Genomic DNA, 24,197 nt, shown 5'->3' on the forward strand with positions numbered 1-24,197 from the left:
CAGAAATACCAACACATTTCTTCCAATTTTCTCAATTTTATGATAAACCAGGGGTAGTTGGTTGTTCAGCTGACAGAACAAGTAAAAGTTATTTTGTTTGCGTAAAACTCATTATGTTGTACTAGGAAAGAAAGGGGTTCTTTTAACATATTTAGTGGAAACTGTTGTGCGGTATGAAACATTTCAATATTTAAATGTATTAATTAAGACTAAATCCATATGATCAATACTTAGCAATAACTACTTGCTTAGACGAGCAGTTAAGTTTCTCATTTGAAACAATTTATTGTGTAGAATAACTGTATTAGCTAGCCACACATAAAGGGCAAGTGGGTTAATCTGTAAACAAATTCTCCTTTTTTCCTACTTCTCATCTGCTCGAGGTTGCTCTCACTTTTAATCAGATAGTCAGCAGGTGGATGTTTAGGAGGCTGGTTCTCGGGAACCAAATGAAGTTTCGAAATTAAATATTCTAGCGACCTGGCAAGAGGCACGGAGCATATTCGAGTCAAGTTTGGATGAAATTGGCAAAGAATTGTGGAAACGCAAAGCATTTACGTGGACTAACAGACACAATTGCACAATGACAAGGTGAAATTTATTAACATAGATAATGACCGAAATCATATTTTAACAATATAAGTTTTCAAAAATAACACAGCAATGCTCTGAGTGCTGATCGTCTACAGATAGCATGAGCGACGCACAATATGCCAATAGTGGGTCAAATTGATGCATTGGCTCAAGAGGCTTGTACATTCTTAGCATCCAATAAGACAATGTGATTACCTGGAGGGCACATTTGATTGGCTGACAGATCTACTAGTGATACTATTTTGCTGTTTTATCACGACTTCGAGTTGTTCAACATAAGTGGTCACTTTAGATAATCACACATTGGCTTTCTTCCATCTGCTTCTGTGCATTTCGAGATATTCTGAGGGAAATGATGGACTTAGTTTTACCTCCCGCATCAGCTGACCCCCTTCATGCTGGTAAGATTTTTTTTACAGCTTTTTATGGAGCTGATGTTAATGCGTTTCTGTAACCAATCTTCGAAGCATTTATCTGGAGTTTCTCACTATCATTGTAGAAACCAGCAAATATCTCAGTTAAATTCCTGAGGCAGTATTTTCAAAACTAGCAGATAATGAAAAATATCTCAAGCGTATCTCTTCCAGTTTGTACTGTTTTTAAATATTTCTTTTATTAATATCAGTAAACATTCTATTGCTCTGACATATTACGTTGGGATAAAATTTGAAATGATTGATCAAAGATTCACATATGATTGTATTTATTGCGAATGCGTAATCTAGCAGTTGGAGAGCACAAAGCTCAAGGAACAAAGTCGGAAAGATCAGGGTATCAAACGTCTCCTCATGTTGAGAACAAGCCAGAAAACAACGTTTGTGAAATGGTTGACTATCGCTCACGCAGGGTAAGGCAGCCTATACAGCAGCATCTGTGCAGCATAGAGTGTGTCAGCATTTTTAAATGTTCATATTTTTATAGGATTTTCTTCATCCATGTTTCAATCCAAGGTATCGTACATCTTACTTTTTAAGAGACTTACCTAAAAGACTAATTATAAGACGCACTTTTTATTCTGCAAAATCTCTCCATAAACTTAAACGTCTGCCAATTGAAATATTATCCCTAGCTATAAATACTCTTGTGGTTTTTTATTTACATCTGACTGAAGCCTGGGTTATATCTTTTTTATGCACTATTAAACTATGTGAACCGAATACCAAAGATTTTAGCCTTTGGTTCAATTAATAAAATAGTGGGGAGAGTTATTATCAACTCCGTAACATATGCAACATGTTCATATCAGCATGCTAATGCCCACTAAATGCAAAACAATGCAATTTAAACTACCAAAGTGAAATAGATCTGTGTGCACAGCCATTGTTATTGCTGATACACGTTTTAGTTAATGCGCGATTAGCTTACATAATAGGCTTTATTCAGATTATAAATAAATTTTATATATTTGTATACCAAATTCTACAATCATTCATTTGATAACAAATGGATCATTGTATTTAAATAGGTGGTTTGTCTAATGTTAGTTTCTATTATTATATTATGATACTCTAATTAAGTTTTTATTCATATCACATTTAAAAATTAATTTTTTCTATTGTGATATGGATTTTGCATAAAGCTTTTTCAAAGCTTAAAATAATTTAAATAAATTATTAATATTCAAGAGCATTTATGGTAATAAATATTTGTAATTTAATAAACCATCAGCAAGCGCTCTGCAATAACATCAACTTATTTTAACACAATGAATGCTCGCAATAGCATTATTGTATAATTTCTTGTAATGGTATTGTTGATTTGTCTTGTTTGATCAGGTGGCGAGCTTCAATGTAGATGGGAGGCAGTTGATTTGCCTTCCACAGGCTTTTGAGATTTTTCTCAAGCATTTAGTTGGAGGGCTTCATACAGTCTACACAAAGCTGAAAAGACTCGAGATAACACCAGGTGTGTAGCGACTCCAACTTGACATTTTATTATTTATTTGATTGTAGCTTTTCTAGTTTGATGTTTTAGTGTTCACGTCAGCAATGAGTCCTGCGCAATTGTCAAAAACTAGGCTTTGTCAAGGTTGTGAAAGTGCTTTTTACTAAGTTTGCTAATAGACTAAGAAACAAGGCTAGGTGAAGGGTGGTGTGAAAAGAGATGAGCAAGAAAAGAAGAAAGAGCCAAATGCCCATAAATTAAATTCACTGCTGGATATATCATGTTATACAGTGTCTGCCATGTGTTGTGGAATTTTCACTCAAGCGGACACCAGTATACTTGTGCACCGCAGAGACGTGAACATTTATCTTGGCAGCAGTTCTTGCAGGACAGTGGCTTTCTGCAGCGATTATTTTCTCATCGCTTCATGTAATACACACTGACCTTCATTCAACACAGATGTTTATAAGTGGTTTGGTCAGTTTAGTTCTCTGATGACCATTTATTTCTGCGCTGCCAATGTCATCAGCATTAGCTATTATCTGACAGCAGGTACTTGTCAGTGCTTTTCCGAAAGTCCCCCAACTTAACCTACCAATAGAAAGCTAAGCTGAGACTAGCCACATAGCGTGAAGCCATGAATTTTGATCGCTTGCTGTTTGATTCAACTTTCATTCAATTTTCAGTTCTACAAAATTTACCTTAAGTTTTCAAGAGTTTACTGTTATATCATAGCTATTGCCTATGATATCAGTGAGTATGTTTTGGGAAGAAAAGTTGGCAGCCTTTGTAGTCTTGCAGACACTGGACAATGTGCTCTCTGGTGTTTTTAATGAATGACCACATAAAATGGACAGACTGTCCAAACATTTTTGCTGGTATAAACAGTTCTCGTGCCAACTGCTACTCGATTTTTATGTTTGTTGTTGCAGTGGTGTGTAATGTGGAGCAGGTACGTATCCTGCGTGGAGTCGCCGCCATCCAACCAGGTGTCAATAGATGCAAGCTCATATCCCCCCACGAATTTGATGTGCTTTTTGAGGACTGCACAAGCAGCAGGTAGGTTGGGTAGTTCTATTAGACTAGATGCAGGTAGATGGGCATGTCGATTTAACTGGCAGCAGGTAGGTTGAACATGTTTGGTCAAAAAAATTATAAATTCTTTGAAAAATGGCTGTTTTGGAGGTTTTAAAAAGAATATCTAGATATGTTATTTAGAGAGCAAGATTGTATCATTGAATCCTATCAAAGCTGAGCACCAAACCTACTATCTTTCTATTTGTTGTTATTAAAGAATTTGAAAAACTAAGCAGTTTCAATGACTCGTATTACAAAGCTGATAGAAAATATGTGACAGGCCTGAGTATGTAAAAATGAGAATTAGCAGAAATGAAATTTAATCTCTTTTGGATTTATAGAGTATTAGTTAATGTCAACAGCAATTATACTTATTTATATCGCATTTATCTTTTCATAAAGATAGGTATGCTGTCGAAAAGATCGCTCCAGCACCATTACATGATTTGCTGTCATAAACATATACAGCTGACAAATATAATTATGATGAATATAGCCTGAGGTACTTTTAAATGGGAAGGGCTTATGAAAATTCTCCAAGTGATTACTTCAGAAGGCAATTGATAATGTCAGTTACACTCTTCTTGAAGTAATCATTCTGTCACTCGGTGCTGCTGATGTCAGTGCTGCCGTTGTCAGCTCTTTTTAGTCAACAGAGTGAAAAGTCTAATCTAATTAATACTGCAACTGTTTTACAACCAGTTTTCTGCCAAGTGAGGGTGACAGAGAAAGGTAGAGCGAAAGAGAGAGAGATAGAGAGAGAGGGGGGGAGAGAGAGAAAGAGGGAGAGAGAGAGAGGGGGAGAGAGAGAAAGAGGGAGAGAGGGAGAGAGGGAGAGAAGGAGAGAGGGGGAGAGGGAGAGAGGGAGAGAGAGAGGGAGGGAGGGAGAGCTCTCTTAGGCTATTTTAGACTGACTATATTTCTGTATGATCTCAGTATATATATATAAATGCCAGTACAGGTAAAAAGATGTATAAATCAACATCCAATAAAGATTAGAAGCATCTGTGAAGTCAGTGTCATTAGGCAAAACAGCATATTTGTATTTAGTTGATTCGTCAATTAAAACGTAACTGCTATTGTTTCTAAACACAAATGCTGATTCAATTATGTCTAATCAGGCCGTGATTTTAGTACCTTACAGTGTCTCTTTTGATAAAAGGTATAAAAGCTCACAAAGGTTGATTTTAAGTGATTCAGTTGAGTTACTGTAACCAGTAGAAAAAAACTGTGTGCAGTAAACATGACATTACAGAACTTCTGTTTTTAACAAGTTTGAATCTATGACATATGATGCTACTCATTTCTCGATGCTAACTAATAACTGGTCTGACAATTTGCTGCTGATTTGGAGTATTCGGGAGAGTGAGACCCGCACAGAGAGTTACAGTATATTCACTTACGTAGTTGAATTCTTTCTGACTATAGCGATGAGCAGTTGTGTAACAGATTCCTTGTCATTGGTTAATGGACCGAAGGGTGTGACCTTTGGGTGTGACCTTTGTGACAGATATGTTTATTGCAATAATTATCTTCTATTCCGATTGTTTATTTATTCGAATGCCATTTATTGTTTATTATAAATGTAGGAATGCGCTAGATGCATATCATGTGTTTTATCGATATGTAGCGAGGAAGCTAACCAGCCCAGTGTCAAGGTGCTTGTTTGAATGTGTGGCCCTTTTAAACTTTGTCATGCTGACTTTGAAATTTGTCATCATATGTGGCGCCAGAAGTTATCGAATATGACACCAGTCAGTCGGTCAGAGTATGATAGCTTTGGCAGCGAGTCAGCAAGGAGTGAAAGCAAAAGCTAACAATTTCTAGTTCGACAGCAAAAGCGACTCAAGGAGAACTTTACTTCATTATTTTTAAGTGTTTTTGAAACGACTTCAAAGTAAGCAAAATGCTATTTTGTGACAACCGTACTTCCTAAAATATATAAATCCTTTTTTTTACTACAGAAATTAATTTTAACCATTAAAATTATTTAAAAGTGATGATCATGATAATAATGCAATAATAGTTATGAAGATAGACTCAGAGCCAGAACCGCTGTGAGACTTTGCTCAGACCGCCCATAGAATCATGCCATCAAAGCCTTAGGCTAAAGGTAATTAGCACCTTGAAATCATTACTCTTCTTCACCAGCCAACTATATCGAGTTTCTATAAATTTGAGTTGAAGAGCTGATGGTAACAAGATTGACACATATTGTTACTGTCCTCTTAACCGCAGCACACTATTTCTCTCCTAAACCTCGCGGTCTTCACATCTAAACTTATGGCCTGCGCAACGCAGTACAGTTTCACCTCGACCTCTTCTCTATCAAGTGTTAGCATTGTTAGCCTGGCAGTGTAAGACCGACGTGTCACCACAATACCTTTGATTTGTGGGCACGACGGTAATCATATGTTTGCTATCAATTATTAGTTTGGTCATTTCATATCGTGCTCAAATTATCGTACATTCGGTCGTTATTGTGCCGATCTGTCAAGTAATTTGTTTGAAAGTTGATCCTCTATAATTGTAGCTGAGAATTTTGAGACCTTTTGTTTATGCTTGAAAGAAATGCTTACGATTGGCATTGAAATAGAGGAGAGGAAGGTGTGAAAGTCGAGAGGTTGTTAAGAGGTCACCTCATGCTTTGCGGAGACCAACAATAATAATAAATCATGCCTGTAAGATGGATGTCAATTGTCAACATAAACATTTATACGATAATATTTCTTTAAAAGTGTGGATCTCATTTCTTGTCTACAAACAAAAGCATTACAATTAATCCATCTTTATAATGAAATAGCCAAAAGAGTTGTTGTTATCTAGGTGATCGTTGGTTGCTTCGACAACACATGGTATCATCCCAAGTGCATACAATTGACCTCAAAACAATCTTTAATTTTTTCATCTATCTCTATTATTATACACCAGTGGGTTTCTTTTTCCACTCTAATTAGTACTCAGTTTCATTAATAATATCTTTTTAAAGATACTATTAGCTCTGCCTTTTGTTCAGACATCCATATCATCAGTCTGAAAATCAATAAATGTAAATGAAACCATTGGCCTTTGAGTCATATGAACACCATAGACATCATAGACACCATAGATATCATAGGCATCATAGATACCATAGACACCATAGACATCATAGGTATTAATAAATATAAAGACTTTGCTGGTGTTCAATGCCACCCTCCACCATAACTTCTTCATTTTCAATATGCCTTGTTGATATCACAAACCTTCAGAGTTTGTTAACGCAAATTTGTTTAAATGTTGAATATGCTTAAAATTTCTAAAACTGTCAAAATAAGTTTTGAAACTTTTGTGTGAACTGATTAATTAATTGATCATTATAACTTTGTCCAGTATATGTGGTAACCATGGCAACTAATAACACATTTTACCGTAACTATTTTTTAAAGTGTCCTCAAATCATTTTGAACTTTCGTGAATTGATAGCAGAGCATCTGCACAATTCTTGCACAACAACAGATAAAATCCTTAGACTCTTACTCAATGAATTGTACCAACACAGTGCAGTTCATCGCTGACTGCTGGTTTTTACGGTTATGTTTATTATTCCCCTTCTTTTCTCTTCTCTTTGACAATGTTTCAACACTAAGAGCACAAAACTCATATTAGATTTCAACTCAGGTGATGTAGAAAATATAAGAACGAACCTGGCAGAAACTACCAAAAATTTTATTTACATAGCTGACCTGGAATGACCTTGAAAGCTAAAATTGTTTGACAACTTCTTGCTACTTTCTGCAAAGTCGATTCCATAATTGCAAATATGATTGAAAATATATTTTTGCATTCTATCTCTTTTTTTGTCTCTCATTCCTTTTTATTTTATAGCTTCAGTGTTCGCACTATAAATTTATTACACCGTACTTGGAAAGTATGGAGTTATCTTCTTATTATGAAGAGTTACATATGTGCATTTTATAACTGTGAAGGGCCTACTTGTCTAGCTGTATATTTGCACTCACAGCTTGTTATCATACAAGTATTTAGTGTCATCTGCAGATATCACTCCGATGCTGATAATTTATGATCCTCCAAAATCTGTTAGCAAAAGGATTACTGATAAAATGATTACTGTCGCTACATATCAAACTTCTGCGACGATGAAAAGGAGATAGCAAAGTTAATACTCGAGCAGAGGGTATTTTGCGTCTGTTGCCAGTTCGATTCATTACGCATGCGGAGGAGACACTCGAATATAGCTTTTATTCTCTGCTGATCAATTGAGATGGAACCAAGAATATATTCTTCTCTGTTGCGCCCTTTGCAACCGTGGGCAGGTCGAATCTCTTATCAAACCACAATTAGAGCTGATAGAGCCTTCGCATGTTAAGAAAACAAATCGTTTCACACACTAGAGAGCATTTTAAGAGCTTCATACAGTAAGCAAAAGTTTCGTTAAGATAAAGCGACTATCTCTTTACAAGATGACAGAAAACCGCTTTTGGTCACTATCAACTGTCAACAGACAACACTTACTTTATCACATTTTATAACATGTAATTGCTTTACATGTGCAACTACTAGCAATCATTCATAGCATCCCATTTGCGGTGTGATGTCACCGGTGTGATGTCACCGCTTGGGTTAGCGTTGACCGGCCTAGTGTTGTTCCATCACTTAAATAGCAAAGGAAGAAAACATAGCCTACTGAATTTTTGCTTTAGATGTCTGTGACAAGTACTAACAGGTGCTTCATGTAATCTCTATTGCCAGTGTCTCATTTCTTATCGCAGTGCCAGACCCGGCAGACCACCCAAGAGAAGCAGCTTTTACCCATCAACAGACTCAGAAATTTCTCCTAACAAGCAGATGAGGAGGTCGCAAGTCGACTCAAGCGTGTTTCCGTTTGATGGTAAATCCTAGCTTTGCAAGCTGCAATGTTTCTAATTAATAGAAAGCAGAGAATTATTCATAGAGATGTATAAGGTTTAAGTAGATCTTAAATAAAATGTCCAATTGAAATAGTTGATCTCAGCAAAGTTATTTTATGTGATTTCTACCCTTGCTATTAAAATGTTGGTATCGATATGAATATGTATATGCATTTAGAAAAATTAGTGATATTTCTTACTTGCTGCCTTTAGAAGGTTTTGTATGAGTTTTGGTCGATAATATCTCCAGTTAAAAGCACCAGCAGCTGATGGAAAACAGAGTGGATTCTATCTTATAGCAAACGTGCTCACTGCGCTCATCTTTATGTATGCGTGGAAAAACTTAAACTTTTTTGTTTTTATTAATGGTGAAAATCTAATTTTATTTCTGCTACAATATTGTAGATTTGAAACCTGCCAACACTGCAGCACCACCTGTTTCCTACCCTCCACTGCCTATTCCAGGAATGCCATTTGTCTCCCCTTACCAGATAAACATGATGCACCAGGCAGCTGTTCAGATGGCCTTAGCCAATCATATTCAGTCCAGTTTTCGTGCAAAACAAGGAGTTATTCCTCCATCACTGCCATTTCATAATCCTAGAGTTCAGGCAATAGACAACAATTATACACCTTCAGTTCTTCACGGACCGATGAGTCCAAAGGCCAGGCCTGGTACGGATGCCGTTCATACTAACACACAGTGAGTACCTGTTCATACCTTTCTGGTCAGCTTTAATCTGTACAACTAAAAGAGGGATTTTCTGATTTACATGACCTGAGAACCAGTACTTGACCACTAGGGCTTGTGGTCAAGAGGCCTAGTGGTCTAGAGGCCTGATCTGCAAACATAAGGTTGGTGTTCGATTCCCATAAAATACCACTCGTGGTGACAAGCTTGACAATCCAACCTCAAATTGCTCTTTACAACTGGGCATGTCTTTAGTCATCGAGGTCCCTTTGCCGCTGGACTCAGACATGCCCAGCCAGGATCACAGAGCCAATGTTTGTACAACAAAGCTTTTAAAAAACATGCACACAGCCTCTTCTGGATAAGCAGACGTCATGCTCCGTCATCGAGGGAATGCTCACACACAGGAGCACTTGAACACAAACAGTAATTATAGTTGTCTGATATGGGTCAGCAAACAATGTCAGTTTTGGTCGTCATTTCGATATTGTCGAGACTTGAAGGTGCGGTTATCTAGTAAGTAAAGATTTCAAAATAACTTAACATTGCAATAGATTTTCATTTTCACTATTTGTGTAGCGAGTTAGAAAGATATGGAAAAGAGGAGGCAAAAGAGGAGGCGGCGGTGTATCACGCACACCTGCCCAAAGTCATCCTTAGCTTATCGTTCCATTAGCTTTCCATTTTTTATCACTCGAGTTGGGCGAGTAAATATGCATCTGGTGTGTCGTATCAAGAACACACATGCTGTTAAATGAGTGAAACCCATTTGTTTTGAGATAAAGCAGATCGAAGCATGAAGGGCGGAGAAGATGATAGCATGATGTTGTTATACCTTTGAAGGAATTGTGTTGATAAACTGTTGTAGGATATCGCAGTAAGTGGTGTGTCTCTTCTTGGATTGTATCAAAAATATTTAAGATGAATTTTGTTATAGTCAGCATTGGCAGCGCATCTGCAAAGGTTCATCTAACTACCCCTACAGCTGATTACCTCTTTCCACCCCTGCTGGTTACGAATACAATTTTTTCTAGTTGTCAATAATTCATTTGATAAAATTTTTGCCACATGATAGATAGAGCCTGAGTACTACATGGAAATAAAGACAGCGGGTGGTTAGTGAGGCCTCTTGCAAAACTCATTCTATAAAGTTTGGAATCTTTTTCATTTAACTGTTTACCATTGATAGGGCTAGACAGACTGGCGCCAGAGAGAGTGCATGATGTATGATGTATCTGTGACGGCTAATTGCCTATCCCAGGAGCTGTGATAAGAAGTAATATAGTGTGAGATATAGTGAGATGTTCAAATGACGAAAGGCTTTTGATGTACCCGCAGATAATGACATGATCTAGCAGATGTTTTTCGTTTGTTGCAGACCATTGCCAGTCCATAGCACAGTGCAACGTCTCTCCCCACACAACAGTGACTTGTCTAGAGGTGTCATATATAATAACATAGGTAAGGCAGCATCTTCTTTGGCATAATTTCATTCTTTACATTTTGCCAATCAAAATTTTAGCCAATAATCTACAATTTTTTAGAGTATAAGTAAAACCAGATTACTTACCAAAGTAAAATAATAGTATATAGTAGTGGAAGTATAACATAACAAGCACTATCAAGTAGTCCATTTTATACATTTTTGGGCATAAGTTTTACAATTGAGTAACATACTTACGCGCTAATGATTAGTCACACTATCTTAGCATCATAAAAATGCAACACTGCTGAAATGGCTAGGAATGCCATTGTATAAGAAAAAGACAACTCCAAACAAATGAGCTTTGACATTGTTATGCATTTTTAAAGCAACAGGCCATAGATATGATATGAGCCATTCAGATACAGAGCTGTTTGAAAAATTGAATGCACTAAAAAGTGTGCTAAATTCATTTTGGCATGTTAGGACTAAAAAATGATCAAAAAGATTTGCAAGAAGAGGCCTCCTAATGTTTGAAATCTTTCTGCCATTGCAATAAAACATGTAACATTTGAATTTAAAAAAGAGCTTTAGCAACTATCTGTGCTTTTAAACAGACATGGTGAGAGTCGGAACTACTACAGTGAGGCATCATAGTCATCTGATCAGGGTAGAACTTGCTTAGATCTGCAAAATCACAATGCATATTATTTTATTCAAAGTGCAGATGTACTTACTTGTTTACTGACTTACTTACTTACTTATTATCTGCTGTAGATGTCAATGATAGTCGTGTACAATATTCTCCATCCGTAAGAAGTTGTTGCAGTGAAGATCTCAACGTGGATGATGTGCCACACGCTTCACCAGAAATTAAAAGTCATGAACTTAGGCATCACGCCATGCCAACGCCTCCTCCCTCTTCTCCAAGAGAGCCAGAAGAAAGTTCTCTTGCTGAAAAGTATTTTTCTGCCCCAACAGAAAGCAGACTGAAATGCAGAGAAGAAGATGAATTGACTGAAAATAGAACCAGAAAACTTTCTTGTGAGTACTGCTAAGCTTAGAAAGAGAAGATAACTCATTCTTTATAAACGCTTGTTTTGAAATATTGGGCGTTTGTTTTTATGTCATACATCTTTACAGATAGTTCATGTTATACAGATAGTTCATGTTATACAGATAGTTCATGTTTTACAGATAGCTCATGCTATACAGATAGTTCATGTTATACAGGTAGTTTATGTTTTGCAGATAGTTCATGTTTTGCTGATACTTATGTTTTTGCAGATTGCCATGCATATGACATGATATCAGATGCCTTTTAAAATATCTCATTTTCTTTATACATTAAATGATTTTATAGATATCTCGTCTTTTTACAGATATATTTGTATCATATACAATACAATACATATGCAGAAAATACATTTTGTTTGTATATACGTATGAATGTATATACAGACAATTTATATAGAGATAACATATTTGATATAAGATAATTATCTTAAAAGATGTATAAAGTATCATATTAATATTAGTATTATTATTATTAGTATTATATTCAATAGGTGTTTTTAAATATACAAGTGCTGTACTGATAGATAGGCAACACTTTTGTACATTTATTTCTTTCAAGAGGCCTCGAATACTTCCAGGTATTTTGTCTCTGCTTTTTGATAGATCTCACTTTCATAGAAATAACTTTCATAAAAATAACAGACACCACTACTATTCTGCAAATCAGCAATTCTACAAGTCAGTGTGTCGATACGCTTGACGCATCATACCTTTTCTTATAAAATATATTTTATACTCAGAATGTATTTTAGGTGACATGCCAAGCATTGACTCAGATACAGATAAAAAGCTACAGGTCATCTCAGAGGAAGACACACAAAGCCTACAAGATGCATTGAGTAGCATGAAATCAGACATCCAGTCATTCATGGACTCAGTGCTTCAGCATCAGGAGGATTTGCTTGCTGACTTAGGTATGCAGGTGCTCCAAAACCTAATACATATATTACATATGGCTGTTAAGAGAAAGAATAGCAGGTGAATCTACAGTATGATGATCTAGTAGCTGTACAAGCTCTTGACCCACAGGCTACTGGCTAAGATCATAGCAAAAGGCTGATACTCATTACAGGTTGAAAATTGAACATTTAGGAGTTTTGTTATTGTTTTTCGGAATGCATTTAGAGCCGGACTATATAGCCTGACTGTACAGACTGCACTCCTAAACCAGACTAGCCTCTATGCTTCTATTTAGAGCCTGACTATGGAACTTTATACATCTGGTTGTTAGTAAACGCTGTGGCTGTACCGACTGCACTTCTAAACCAGACTAGCCTCTATGCTTCTTTAGCCTCCTTTCTAGATTAGTCTCATGTTGAATGCTGAGTCCATCAGGCTCCCCATGATCACACAATAGCATTTAAAGTTTTAGACTATGATGCAGTAAGCCCAATGGGAAGTGCATATAACGAAAGAAAGCATAAGACGGAACCCTCGCACCAACCGTTATCAAAACAAAATTAACTCGTGTTTTTAACTAAAGAAAAAAAGAGTAAACAAAGTTAGTGCGCAGAAAAATTTAGTCATTCACTCAAGTTGCTCAGTTTGTTTGGAGAGCAAATTTGAAAAATCCCTATCATTATTGTGGCTACACATGTATCTGGGGTAGTTTGTGAGAGCGCTGGCGAGATATGCTTTGGGGTAGTTTTATTTTACAGCATATATATCATCTAACATTCTGTTAGATAACTTCCGTTATAGTTTACCATTTATTCTGTTTTAATTATTGCACGTGCCCGCTATGACAAATATTCTACTTTAAAAACTTATCCCGTAGTTTCCGAAATAAATAAAAAGCCAATAGATGCGGTATTATTGGTAAGTTTCCTTGCAGAGTAGCGACACCAGGGTGCGCCAGTGCTGAAGCTCTGTGTTGGGCTGACAAACAGATCATGTTTCCATAGAGCACTATAGTAAACCGATGGTTAGGCTGTGCTGTATGTCAAGGTCAAGCAAGACCTGTGCGCACGCATAAGTGCAACGTTGTTGGCCACTAAGGCCTTTCCACGGCATAAAGATGGCACACTGCACGAGTGTTTCGCTTTCAAACAGTGGCACTGAATCAGATCAGAATGGGGGTGACACAACTGTTCACATGATGATATTGCAGTGCCACATATGGGGGTGTGTCACTATGCTAGTGCTGTATGAAATCTTAGTAAATGTATTACTTTCTGAGGTTTGTCACCTCAAACCATCTCATTTAGAGCTTCTCCAAACTGATAATAAAGGTTTGTGTTGCATAGATGCTTTGGGGGAGCGACTGAGAACTAGTGTGTACAACAAAGCCTTCCTTGACACGCTACTTAGGGAGCAGCAACAGGCTAAATCACTGTACGAGGCGCACAGAGAAAAGGATGAACTACAAAGACACAAGATAAACCAACTCCTCCAGATGACCAAGACTGGGTCACCTGACCGGTGGCGGAACTAAAATAACTGGTTATGTTCTCTTAGAAAACAAATCAGTTTTTCATTTTAGTTTAGGTTTTTTTGTGATTGTGTACAGAGAATTTACTATAGATTTTATATGTTGTTTTTTGTTATAAGCTGTTGATTTTTGTTTACACAAGTAATGCACCTGCTGAAGATAGTAAGCATAGTATTGTATTTTCCTATGGATCATCTACTTCAATAAATTGTTGATATATTTTTGGTTTGACAGGCCTAATTATGGCGTATTGACTTTACCATTCAGTCTTTGTCACCATTTATCTTACAACTGATCGTCCAAGTAGTTTGGGAGACCTGGCAGCTTACAACTGATCGTCCAAGTAGTTTGGGAGACCTGGCAGCTTACAACTGATCGTCCAAGTAGTTTGGGAGACCTGGCAGCTTACAACTGATCGTCCAAGTAGTTTGGGAGACTTGGCAGCTTACAACTGATCGTCCAAGTAGTTTGGGAGACTTGGCAGCTTACAACTGATCGTCCAAGTAGTTTGGGAGACCTGGCAGCTTACAACTGATCGTCCAAGTAGTTTGGGAGACCTGGCAGAAGGCACAGAGCAACAAGTATTTTGAGAGACCTGGCAGAAGACACAGAGCAAAATACTGGTAAAGTTTGGACAAAATGTAGAAAGGCATAGCAGCATTCATAGAAACTAACAGACACGTTAATTAGTAGAGATATAAAGAAACTAATATGAAAATCTAAATTTGAAAACTAATGAAATAGTAATAAAATAATAATCAGTAAAAAATATTGTTACTGAATATTATTTTATCTATATTTTGATATGTTGGATATATTTGATATTTTATTTTTTTATTTTCACTGTTGTTTTTCGTCAGATGCGCATGAACAGAAGTTCTGGCTTGCCAATGCAAAGAGACAAAAATACGTTGCGCAACTTACTCATCTTATATTAAACAGTTCAAATTTTATTTTTAATTTTTTTAATAATTAGTTGTTTAAATTAATTTCAGTAACTTATTTTCAATTGGTTTTAGTTTTAATGTGAATTTCTACTAGTTTCACTTTTACTTTGGCGATGATGATGTCTCGAGAACCTTTAGTCATCTTATACTGGAAGTTATTTCATATGTTGATGCTCATATCTGCTCAAGTTCTACATCACAAGTAATAAAAATTTGTGCGTAGGGGTGATGGCAAGTTGAAGTTGCCTGTAGTTTATTTAAAAGATTTGAAACTTGCGAGCCCTAACTAAGTTTAACTAAGTTGCGAGTTCAGGTGACAACTTCAGACAGGTGAAGTTATTACCTGATGAGAGCAGATCTATATCTACTTAAAACAAATTAGTAGTGATTGACTGACAGTTAAGTACTCTTTATATTCTATATAATACGCCATGTTTTACATTATTAATTTGTATATACTGTATTTATAAGATTTGAAAATTAGGAGCCCTAAAAATATAAATATTGCAATGTTTTTGCGGATTGTTTTTATAAAATTCTTATTATGATATGGCAAAGTAGAGATTGTAGGAGCAATTTAAACCACACATGTCAGAAGCATAACACTCAGTTGATAAAAAATAGACAAGATGGCGGCAGAGAATGAAAGTGTTTCACAAACAAGTAGGTCAGCGTGTCAGCTTGTTATTCCATAAAGGTTCTGATGCCAAAGGTCGAAAAACATCAACCAAATACTTGTTGTTGAAATACCTGATACCTGGTTTTATATAAACACCTTTAGACATATGGGAGCATTTAGGACACGAATAACCTAAAATTAGAACAAGACAGGAGTGTACCAGCAGTAAGATCAGAGAACAACAAGAATTTTTACAGGAAAGATTTTATTATGGTTAGTTGTCTGTGTAGTTTAATTATGCTACAATTTTATATAACAGTAATTAAGCTGGTCAGTCTATAGGCTATACACTCTTATTATATTCTCATAAAAAGCCTCCTTACCATAAGGAAAATATTCAAGCCGGTAAAACAACAGAGTCCAGTTGCAGCCCCTTCTCAAATCTTTGTGGATGTTTTTGAAAACTGATACTAAGAAAGGTCATAGGTTAACACATTAGGCAGCTCATGTAGATATATATAAGATGAGTACTCATTTGTTTTTCAGTCTTACAGTTGTATTTCTTCAAGTCTTTTAGAAGGATCATCTCTGTCTGTCATCATTCCTTATGGCGATGAGTCAAGGCTTACAACTGAGGTATGTTTCAGACAAACATAGTAGGACACAACTTTCTTTATTCTTTTAACCGTATTCTATATTATATATCACTTTATTGATATATATTATTTTATTTTATATTACCCGGTATTTAAACACTAGAAATTCTACTGTCATACAGCCCACGACCAAAGTGAGCTGATCTCAAAAGAAAGGGTACTGATTGTTGAGAAATGCAATATTAGCAGTCAAATAGGATAACTGCAATGGTAGCTGTAATGTACTGGGTGTGGGTGTTATTATATACAACAAATAGCAATAATGAAAGGAAAAGATTATATGTTTATATCTCTCCTCCTGCAAAAAGAGAAATGCAATATCGGCCAATATTAGAAGTAAAATGCACTGACATTATTAGATTGACCAATATTATTAATATAGTAATAATATAAAACTAATGCACAATTTTGTTTACATTTCAAAACGTCATAGCTAACAATATCACGAAGTTGTGATATTTATATAGATTTTTATAAAATCTGTACTATGTAGTCATCGTTCTGTAGTCATCCAAACTTATAATTAATTGTTGTAATAATCTTATAAGAACTGTTAGAAAAAATATCATCGTCATTTCTTTTACTTACACTGCGTTGGACATCAGTTAGAATTCCAAAGTACTCAGAAGTTTCCAAAGTGTCAGTTACTTTGAAATCGGCCAAAATGAAACGATTTCAGTACTCCTACGTTAATTACAGAAACCTTCGACAATGCTATAGACTGATGAAATGTGCACGTTATTTCTTTCGTGAAATGCGCACGCCTTAATCGTTCTATTCTCTGTCGGTCGGCGTTTTAGTTTCCGGTCTTAACTTTGAAAAAAGTGAAGATTAGCAAGTTTTAATAACAATTTTCGGCCAAATAAATCTGTTTATTTATGTTTAATCCAATCAGATGGGTTAGTTTTAAAAATTTGCAGTAACTTTTCAAAGGCTTGGTAACATATTTAAATAGGTTTATATGCGTTTTGTATCATTATTATACTTAAACGATTTTACTGAAAAATAGTTAAATTTGTTGATAAGATTTCGTAACAAGGGTTTGGTGACGGCCATTAACGGATAATTTTTCGGGAGTTGTGTGCCTATGTGCATTTATCATAACTCTCCCAAACCAATCGCTTCACTCGTGTTTGGTAGTAGGATTACTCTATTATATATTATATATACATTACTTTGTTCTATAGTATATGTACATTACTTTATTCTATAGTATATATACATTACTATATTATATATACATTACTTTATTCTATAGTATACGTATATGCATTACTTTATTCTGTATTGTATATACATTACTTTATTCTATATTATATATCTATTAACTACTTAATATTATATAGTATATATTACTTTGTATTATATGTATTATTTCATATTATGTATAAAAAAAATTTTCTATTCTCTATTCAAGACATAAAACTTGATTAAAAATTTGATATTATATGTTATTTTTTTCTATATTATATATATATTACTTTACTAATATTATATATATATGATTTTTTTCTATATTATATATATATTACTTTACTGATAATGTTATATATAAATATTACTTCATATTATACATATTATTTTATATTATTGTGTTTTCCTTTTATTTTCTGTTCAAAACACACTGACTAAAAACCTACTCAAAGATATTAATAAAAGATCATTTATTGTGAAATGCAAAAATCTCTTACGCTTTCATTTTCAGAGAATGTAGTGTTAGGATTCAGGTGAGTAATTAATATTCACAATAAAATCCTGGAATCTCCGCAGTGCTCACTTTATTATTATTAATAATAATAATATCAGCAAAGATACCTCAATCCTGTTTCAACCAGAGACTAACAACTACTATCTTTAGCATCCCCAGAAATATAATTGGTCAGTTATACGTAGTTAGACAGTCAGCTTTTCAACAGGTAAAAGCTGTCAAAATAAGAGTTATGTGACCTTTGCAGGCTGCTAATGCTTGGGACTCTATGTAGCTTGCTGATAAGTGTACACGGAGATTTTGAGCATATCTGCTTTCCAGACGATTACTCCAACCAAGAAGAAGCTCTCCAAAAATGTTCATCCGAACTTTTACCCTTTGTCAGGACAATATGCCATTCTATAAATTATGGACCGTGTAAGTGACAAACATGGCTTATTAAATACAATTAAGGAAACATAAAATACATTATTTCAAGTATTTCAATTGTTAATGCTGTGCAAATGTTTCTAGGATAAATTTGAGTTCATACAACTCCCACTCTGCTAACTATAGCTGGGTTGAGTAATGGGTCTGGCAGTTTAGTTGTATGACAGTTGGTAGAGTGTGAATCCTACAGCTTTTATTTCTTGTAAGATATTGTCAATACTCAGGCAGTGCTCAGGCAGCGTTTGGGCAGGGCTGGGGCAGCACTCTGGCAGCGCTCGAGCAGCGCTCGAGCAGCGCTTGAGCAGCGCTCTGGCAGTGCAGTCTCACTTCATCCAAAGCCTGCAAAGCTGCAAATTTGTTGTTCACATCAGAGGGTCTAGCTCACATGTCCTAATACCTTTTGGACTTGGATTAGCTCGAATAATTTCCTGTTTTTAAACTGCTCATCAGTGATTGGTCCATTTAATGGCTGCCGTGATTAGCTCTCAAAGAGTTAGGCAATATTTTTATGTTTCGTTTTCAGTTAATCATAAAGATAGTGAATACAATGTTTTATTTCGTGAGCTTTTCATACGTTGAATCAGCTGGTAAAAATTAAACTAGTCTGACTGTTTGTCTTCATATGTTTTAAATAGAATCTTAACACTAATAATGTTCTTTATTTCATGCAAAAATAACCAAGCTTGTACTTTTATAATTTAGAAGGTGAACAACTAGTCAATAATCCTTACTTGGTTTTACATTTCAACCAATGAGATCACTCTGATTGGTAATACTAGCCAACTCGTGTGAAAAATTGGCTAGTCAGCCAATAGAAACTCTTATACTAGACCACTTTGTTTAAACGCTGAAAGCTTGCATCGCTGACATAAGCAAAAACTAGAAATGGTGTAAGTGAGAAAGATGCCAATGAGTAAACATATAATTGTTATATTGCTGTGTTTGTAGACCGGCGCCGACGCTCTCTTTTTCTCAGTTCCTCTACTGCAAACCGATTCCTACGAGATAAACGATCAGAACATGGCTCACATGGCATTGTATGTGAATGCTGCGTCAACTCATGTAGCATATCTGAGATATTAGATTATTGTTTTTATTAGCTGTTGTCAGAGAGAACCAAGCTGATAAGGCATGTATTAAACTTGAGTGTTTTCTAAGGACATGTTTCTATGCCATTATACTACTATAAATATATAATATCATGCATGTGTTGAATTACATGTTATTTTATAGTCAAGAATAAAATATGTATATAGAGTTACATTCTCTCGTCGCATAGTTGTATGAGGTGGAGGTTAATTTCACTAAAGTCATTTATGCCATAGAGTGGCAGTCAATGTGCATTGTGAAAGTAATTACCCAGCATTTCTGTGCAATTACTGTTTTATTACTCATCCTTCCATGAGTAAATAAAAATAGCTTTCGCATTAAAAATGTATTTTTAATCAACATATACAACATTTACCATTCTAACTTTTAAATAAAAGGGTTTGTTTATTTTTGTGTTTGTCTCACCAATACATAATGTTTTAAAGCTAATGCATAAATATTTGGGAGCTTGAGGTATTCCTAAAACAGACTGTTGAAAAGCATTTCCTACTTTTTATGTTTATTATTCGAGACATGAAACAGCTTATGAACAGAGGCATATATTTTAGTCGCCATTGGCTAACTTTCTTTGGCTAAGTTTCTTTACCCGATGAATTGGAGTAACTTAAGCTAGTAACTTAAGCTAGTCTAAATTTTTGCTATAACAAAAGGCATGTCCTTCTGAAACCAGCATTAAAAAATAGATTGTATCATGATCTTTCACTCAATCATGATTTTGGAGGGTGCTAGATGAAACGTGAAGCATGCTATTTTAACCAATCGGCATTAAAGATTGGTCGGAGTAATAAGTATGTGTGTAATTATTCCTTATTATCGCCAGCAGGCCGTGTGGTGTAGTTGATAGCATGCCTATCTGCATAATCAAAGTTTCTGAGTTTAAATTCAGTATGAAGTGATCTTTTCATTGCTAGATCTTGATCACTATAACTGGACATACGAACAACAGACTACAAACATGTACATCTATATATATATATATAGACTAGTTAAATGCCCGGCTTTGCACGGTTAATAGAAAAGCTTTTGCACTAAAAGTTTACTTTTAAGTACCATACAATATTTACTATTCTCACTTTTAAACTTCATATCATGAAAAAATGTATTGTGCAGTTCAAATTATTTTTAAAGAAAAATCGAACCACGGTAAAGGTGTTTAAATGTGAAATAATTAGCAAGTGATGGCTAGATAAAGTCTGTTCTATTACTATGATTACAATGAAAAATTATTTAATACTGATACAATTAATAAAAACTTAAAAAACAAATCATGAATATGTTGAACTAGAGGAATGTTGGCGTTGCTCGAGTAATGAGCCTTTTGACAAAAAATTTATTTTTGTTTAACATATACAACATTTATCATTCTAATTTTTACACTTCATGTCTTGAGAAAAGTGTTTTTTGTGCAGTTCAAATAAATTGAGAGAAAAATAAAACAACTTTAAAGGTTTTCCAACTTTTTCAAACAACTGCAATGAGGAAAAACAAAACTGTAAAGGGGTGTAAATGTAAATGTGAAATCATTAGCAAGTAATGTCTAAATAAAGTCTGTTTTGTTATGATTACAATAAAAAATTATTTGGCATATGATTATATGATATTATCTCATTTCAGTTTTGGCACTGTAAGGGAAAAATGTCGTATCGCGTGCTATAGAAATCCATAATAATTACCTAATGCAAAAACCTCCTGGTAAAAGTTATCGAAATTCTATATGCATAAATACATCTCTGAAGCGTTTGAGGGAAAACAATGTTCTTTGTCTGACAATACTGAAAAAGAATATAGAAGCTATTTTTACTCAAGATAATGCAACATATAACTAACTATCTGTGTAAAAAGTTTTTAGTTTTTACAGTTTTTGACCCTAAGATTTGTTGAATCGAAGTTTGGAACAAATGAAAGTCAAACCAGAAATTAAAGGCGTGTAAATTAACACACTTAAAAAAATTGATAAAGAATATAAAGCTTTTAAAAAACTTTCAAAAGAAAAACAAATGTTTAGCTTGTTATAAAAAAGCTTCAACTAAAAAATAACGTCAAAACTGTAACTCAAGGAAAGAGGCGAAGTTTTGTTCGTATTTAATGATTGTGATACTCAAGCTGTCCAGCACGCAAACCAGCTCAGAGCGCTGGGAAAAAGATTTCACTTTAGTGGAATCAAACTGTACATTCAGATGCATGGATGTGAAACCAAGCGCACTTCGATTGGCAGGTGTAATAAGTATGCACATTATTCCATAGTATGACAAGTAGGCTGTGTGTAGCAGTGATTAGCTCACCTACCTGCAGAACTGGTTATTCCGAGTTTAAACCTAGTGCCGATTGAATTTTTCATTCCCAGACTTTAATCACTATGACTAGACATACGGACGACAACAGACCAACAAAAAACAAACGAACACCAAATACTTTATATATAGATAAGTCAAGCAAATGCAATACACATTACGAAATGCAAAGGTTAACAAAATTAGTCAATGCTATGTGATTTACTCACATGCTCAGTGCAATATATAGAAGTATTATCAGTAATTTATGCATTAACAAATGCAATCTTGTGTTGAAAATACTTTTACATGTACAAATGCATTGAGCAATATGCATTAAGCAATATGCATTGAGCAATATGCATTGAGCAATATGCATTGAGCAGATTGCATTGAGCAATATTCATTGAGCAAATGCAGTTACATTTTCTGCAAATGATTGTAGAAATCAAAATTCAACTAAGTACTAACAAGTATTAACCAGCAAATTACTGCAATTATTACATCTGTGGCTGATGCAACAGCTAGTGGAGAGTGGAGCTAATGTCAGTGTTCATACTAATGCAATGCTGGATTAGTATTTGTAACGCATGGATGACTTCATCCAATCAAACCGCTGAGTGCAATATCTATTTAGTAGTAAACAACAAGAAATCCTGCTGACCAGTGTGATAATAAGTGCTGATTGTTTGTTTGTTGTCTTCTTAGAACTTGCCACTATAAACAGATCCTTGTTAAAGCAGCTAATGTAAATACCTGTTACATAGTTAGCTCCTCCCCTTTCCTAAAATGTTACACATAAAAATGCAATGGCTAGCCCCGCCCTTTTTGTAAAGTATGGCGGATAGATCCCGCTCCGTTTAGGAAACTTTCACATAAATAGACTGGGTGTCCCCATTTTTTCTTTAGTAATGAGATTGGCAGTGTACCGCTGTACATATACAAATCAAGTCCACTGAAAACTCTTGATGTCCAGCAAAGCCACAATAGTTGAGGCCCCGAACTAGAAGGGTTTATTATAGTCATACAATATAGCTAGTCTAAACGGCAGCACACGTTAGACTTAAATTTCTCAGTAATGCAGTTCTGAACAATTAGATGGGATGACAGCCACCCACCCGGTAATAAATTTTGAAACAAATATTAAGCTATCTTAATCACAGGTCTTTAAAACTACAAACAACAGAAAATGACATGCTTATCACCAGAGCATTAAATTCTTTACTTAGTCAAATAAATAGTCAGCTGCATAGCGACAGCAACAAGACTTCACATTGACCTTGACATTGTCATTAACCTGTGTTGCTGATTGTGCAAAAAGTGTTACTTACAAAAAAGGGGAGATAACTCCTCTTTCAGTCATTCCATAAGTCAGTTTCATCACTGACACAGTTTCGTTAATGAAATGCAAGCTGGCAATGTTTTTAAACTTCAACTGAACTGTTACCTGGCCTCAACACTCAGTCCAAGATTAGATTCAAAGTTACGCAAACCTCTCAATTAAAGATGTTCTCTAGGATTAGCCAGTTAGCCAAGATAGTCTCTACTGAGGGAGAACAAGTCATACTTGCCAATATTGTGGAAAGTTTAAACACTTGAATGAGCGTGTCATGAATATCCAAGTGTTGACAACTCGTTCATGATCTAATTAATATTTCGAATAAATCAGCACTTTCTGGAAGTGATAGCTTCAATCTTACGGGCTTTCAGTCTTGACTCATTATTCAGTCAGTTATTCACAGCAATGAGCTATCATGAGAGTTGGCAACTCTTTAAATCCAAGGGCAGACAAGTCTGTCTACACATTTGACCTTGCAATATACAACTGTTTCTATTGCATCATTGTGAAGCCTAGTGGGCTATTTTCTAGGAAAGAAGTTGTTCTCAACAGCCAGTCAATTTGTCTGATGAGATTATTTAAGAACCCTTAGAGGCTTAGACCAACCTAACTTGACAAGCTCTGGTAATAAACCAAAATCAGTGTACAGTATTCTTATCTTATAAATACCGTCTCTGATAACCAACCAAACAAGAAATTAATCTAAAGAGCTTAGCAAAAACTAACATAAGTAGAGTCTACTCCTCTGTGGATGACTATGTCATGACTCGCACTTTTTGTACACTATTACGATGCAGAACTAATGCTATAGATGGCAGATGTACACAATGTGTTGTATATAAAACTGACTGGGTATTCCAATGATTATAATATTTGCATGTAGTTTATTTAAAAGATTTGAAACTTGTGAGCCCTAACTAAGTTTAACTAAGTTTAACTAAGTTTAACTAAGTTTAACTAGGTTGCGAGTTCAGGTGACAACTTCAGACAGGTGAGTTTATTACCTGATGACAGCAGATCTATGTCTACTTG

General features: G+C 35.2%; 1 protein-coding gene across 1 annotated transcript; it reads left to right on the plus strand.

Moving 5' to 3' along the window:
• Positions 1-891: 891 nt before the first annotated feature.
• Positions 892-14,313, plus strand: LOC137406291 (uncharacterized). The gene is made up of 10 exons (XM_068092840.1): positions 892-995; positions 1,323-1,441; positions 2,370-2,499; positions 3,411-3,537; positions 8,328-8,446; positions 8,871-9,168; positions 10,535-10,617; positions 11,357-11,623; positions 12,409-12,570; positions 13,903-14,313. The coding sequence occupies exons 1-10, from the start codon at positions 947-949 to the stop codon at positions 14,088-14,090; spliced, it is 1,542 nt and encodes a 513-aa protein (XP_067948941.1). The 5' UTR covers positions 892-946; the 3' UTR covers positions 14,091-14,313.
• Positions 14,314-24,197: the final 9,884 nt, after the last annotated feature.

Source organism: Watersipora subatra, chromosome 10 (assembly GCF_963576615.1).
Source record: "Watersipora subatra chromosome 10, tzWatSuba1.1, whole genome shotgun sequence".
NCBI lineage: Eukaryota > Metazoa > Bryozoa > Gymnolaemata > Cheilostomatida > Watersiporidae > Watersipora > Watersipora subatra.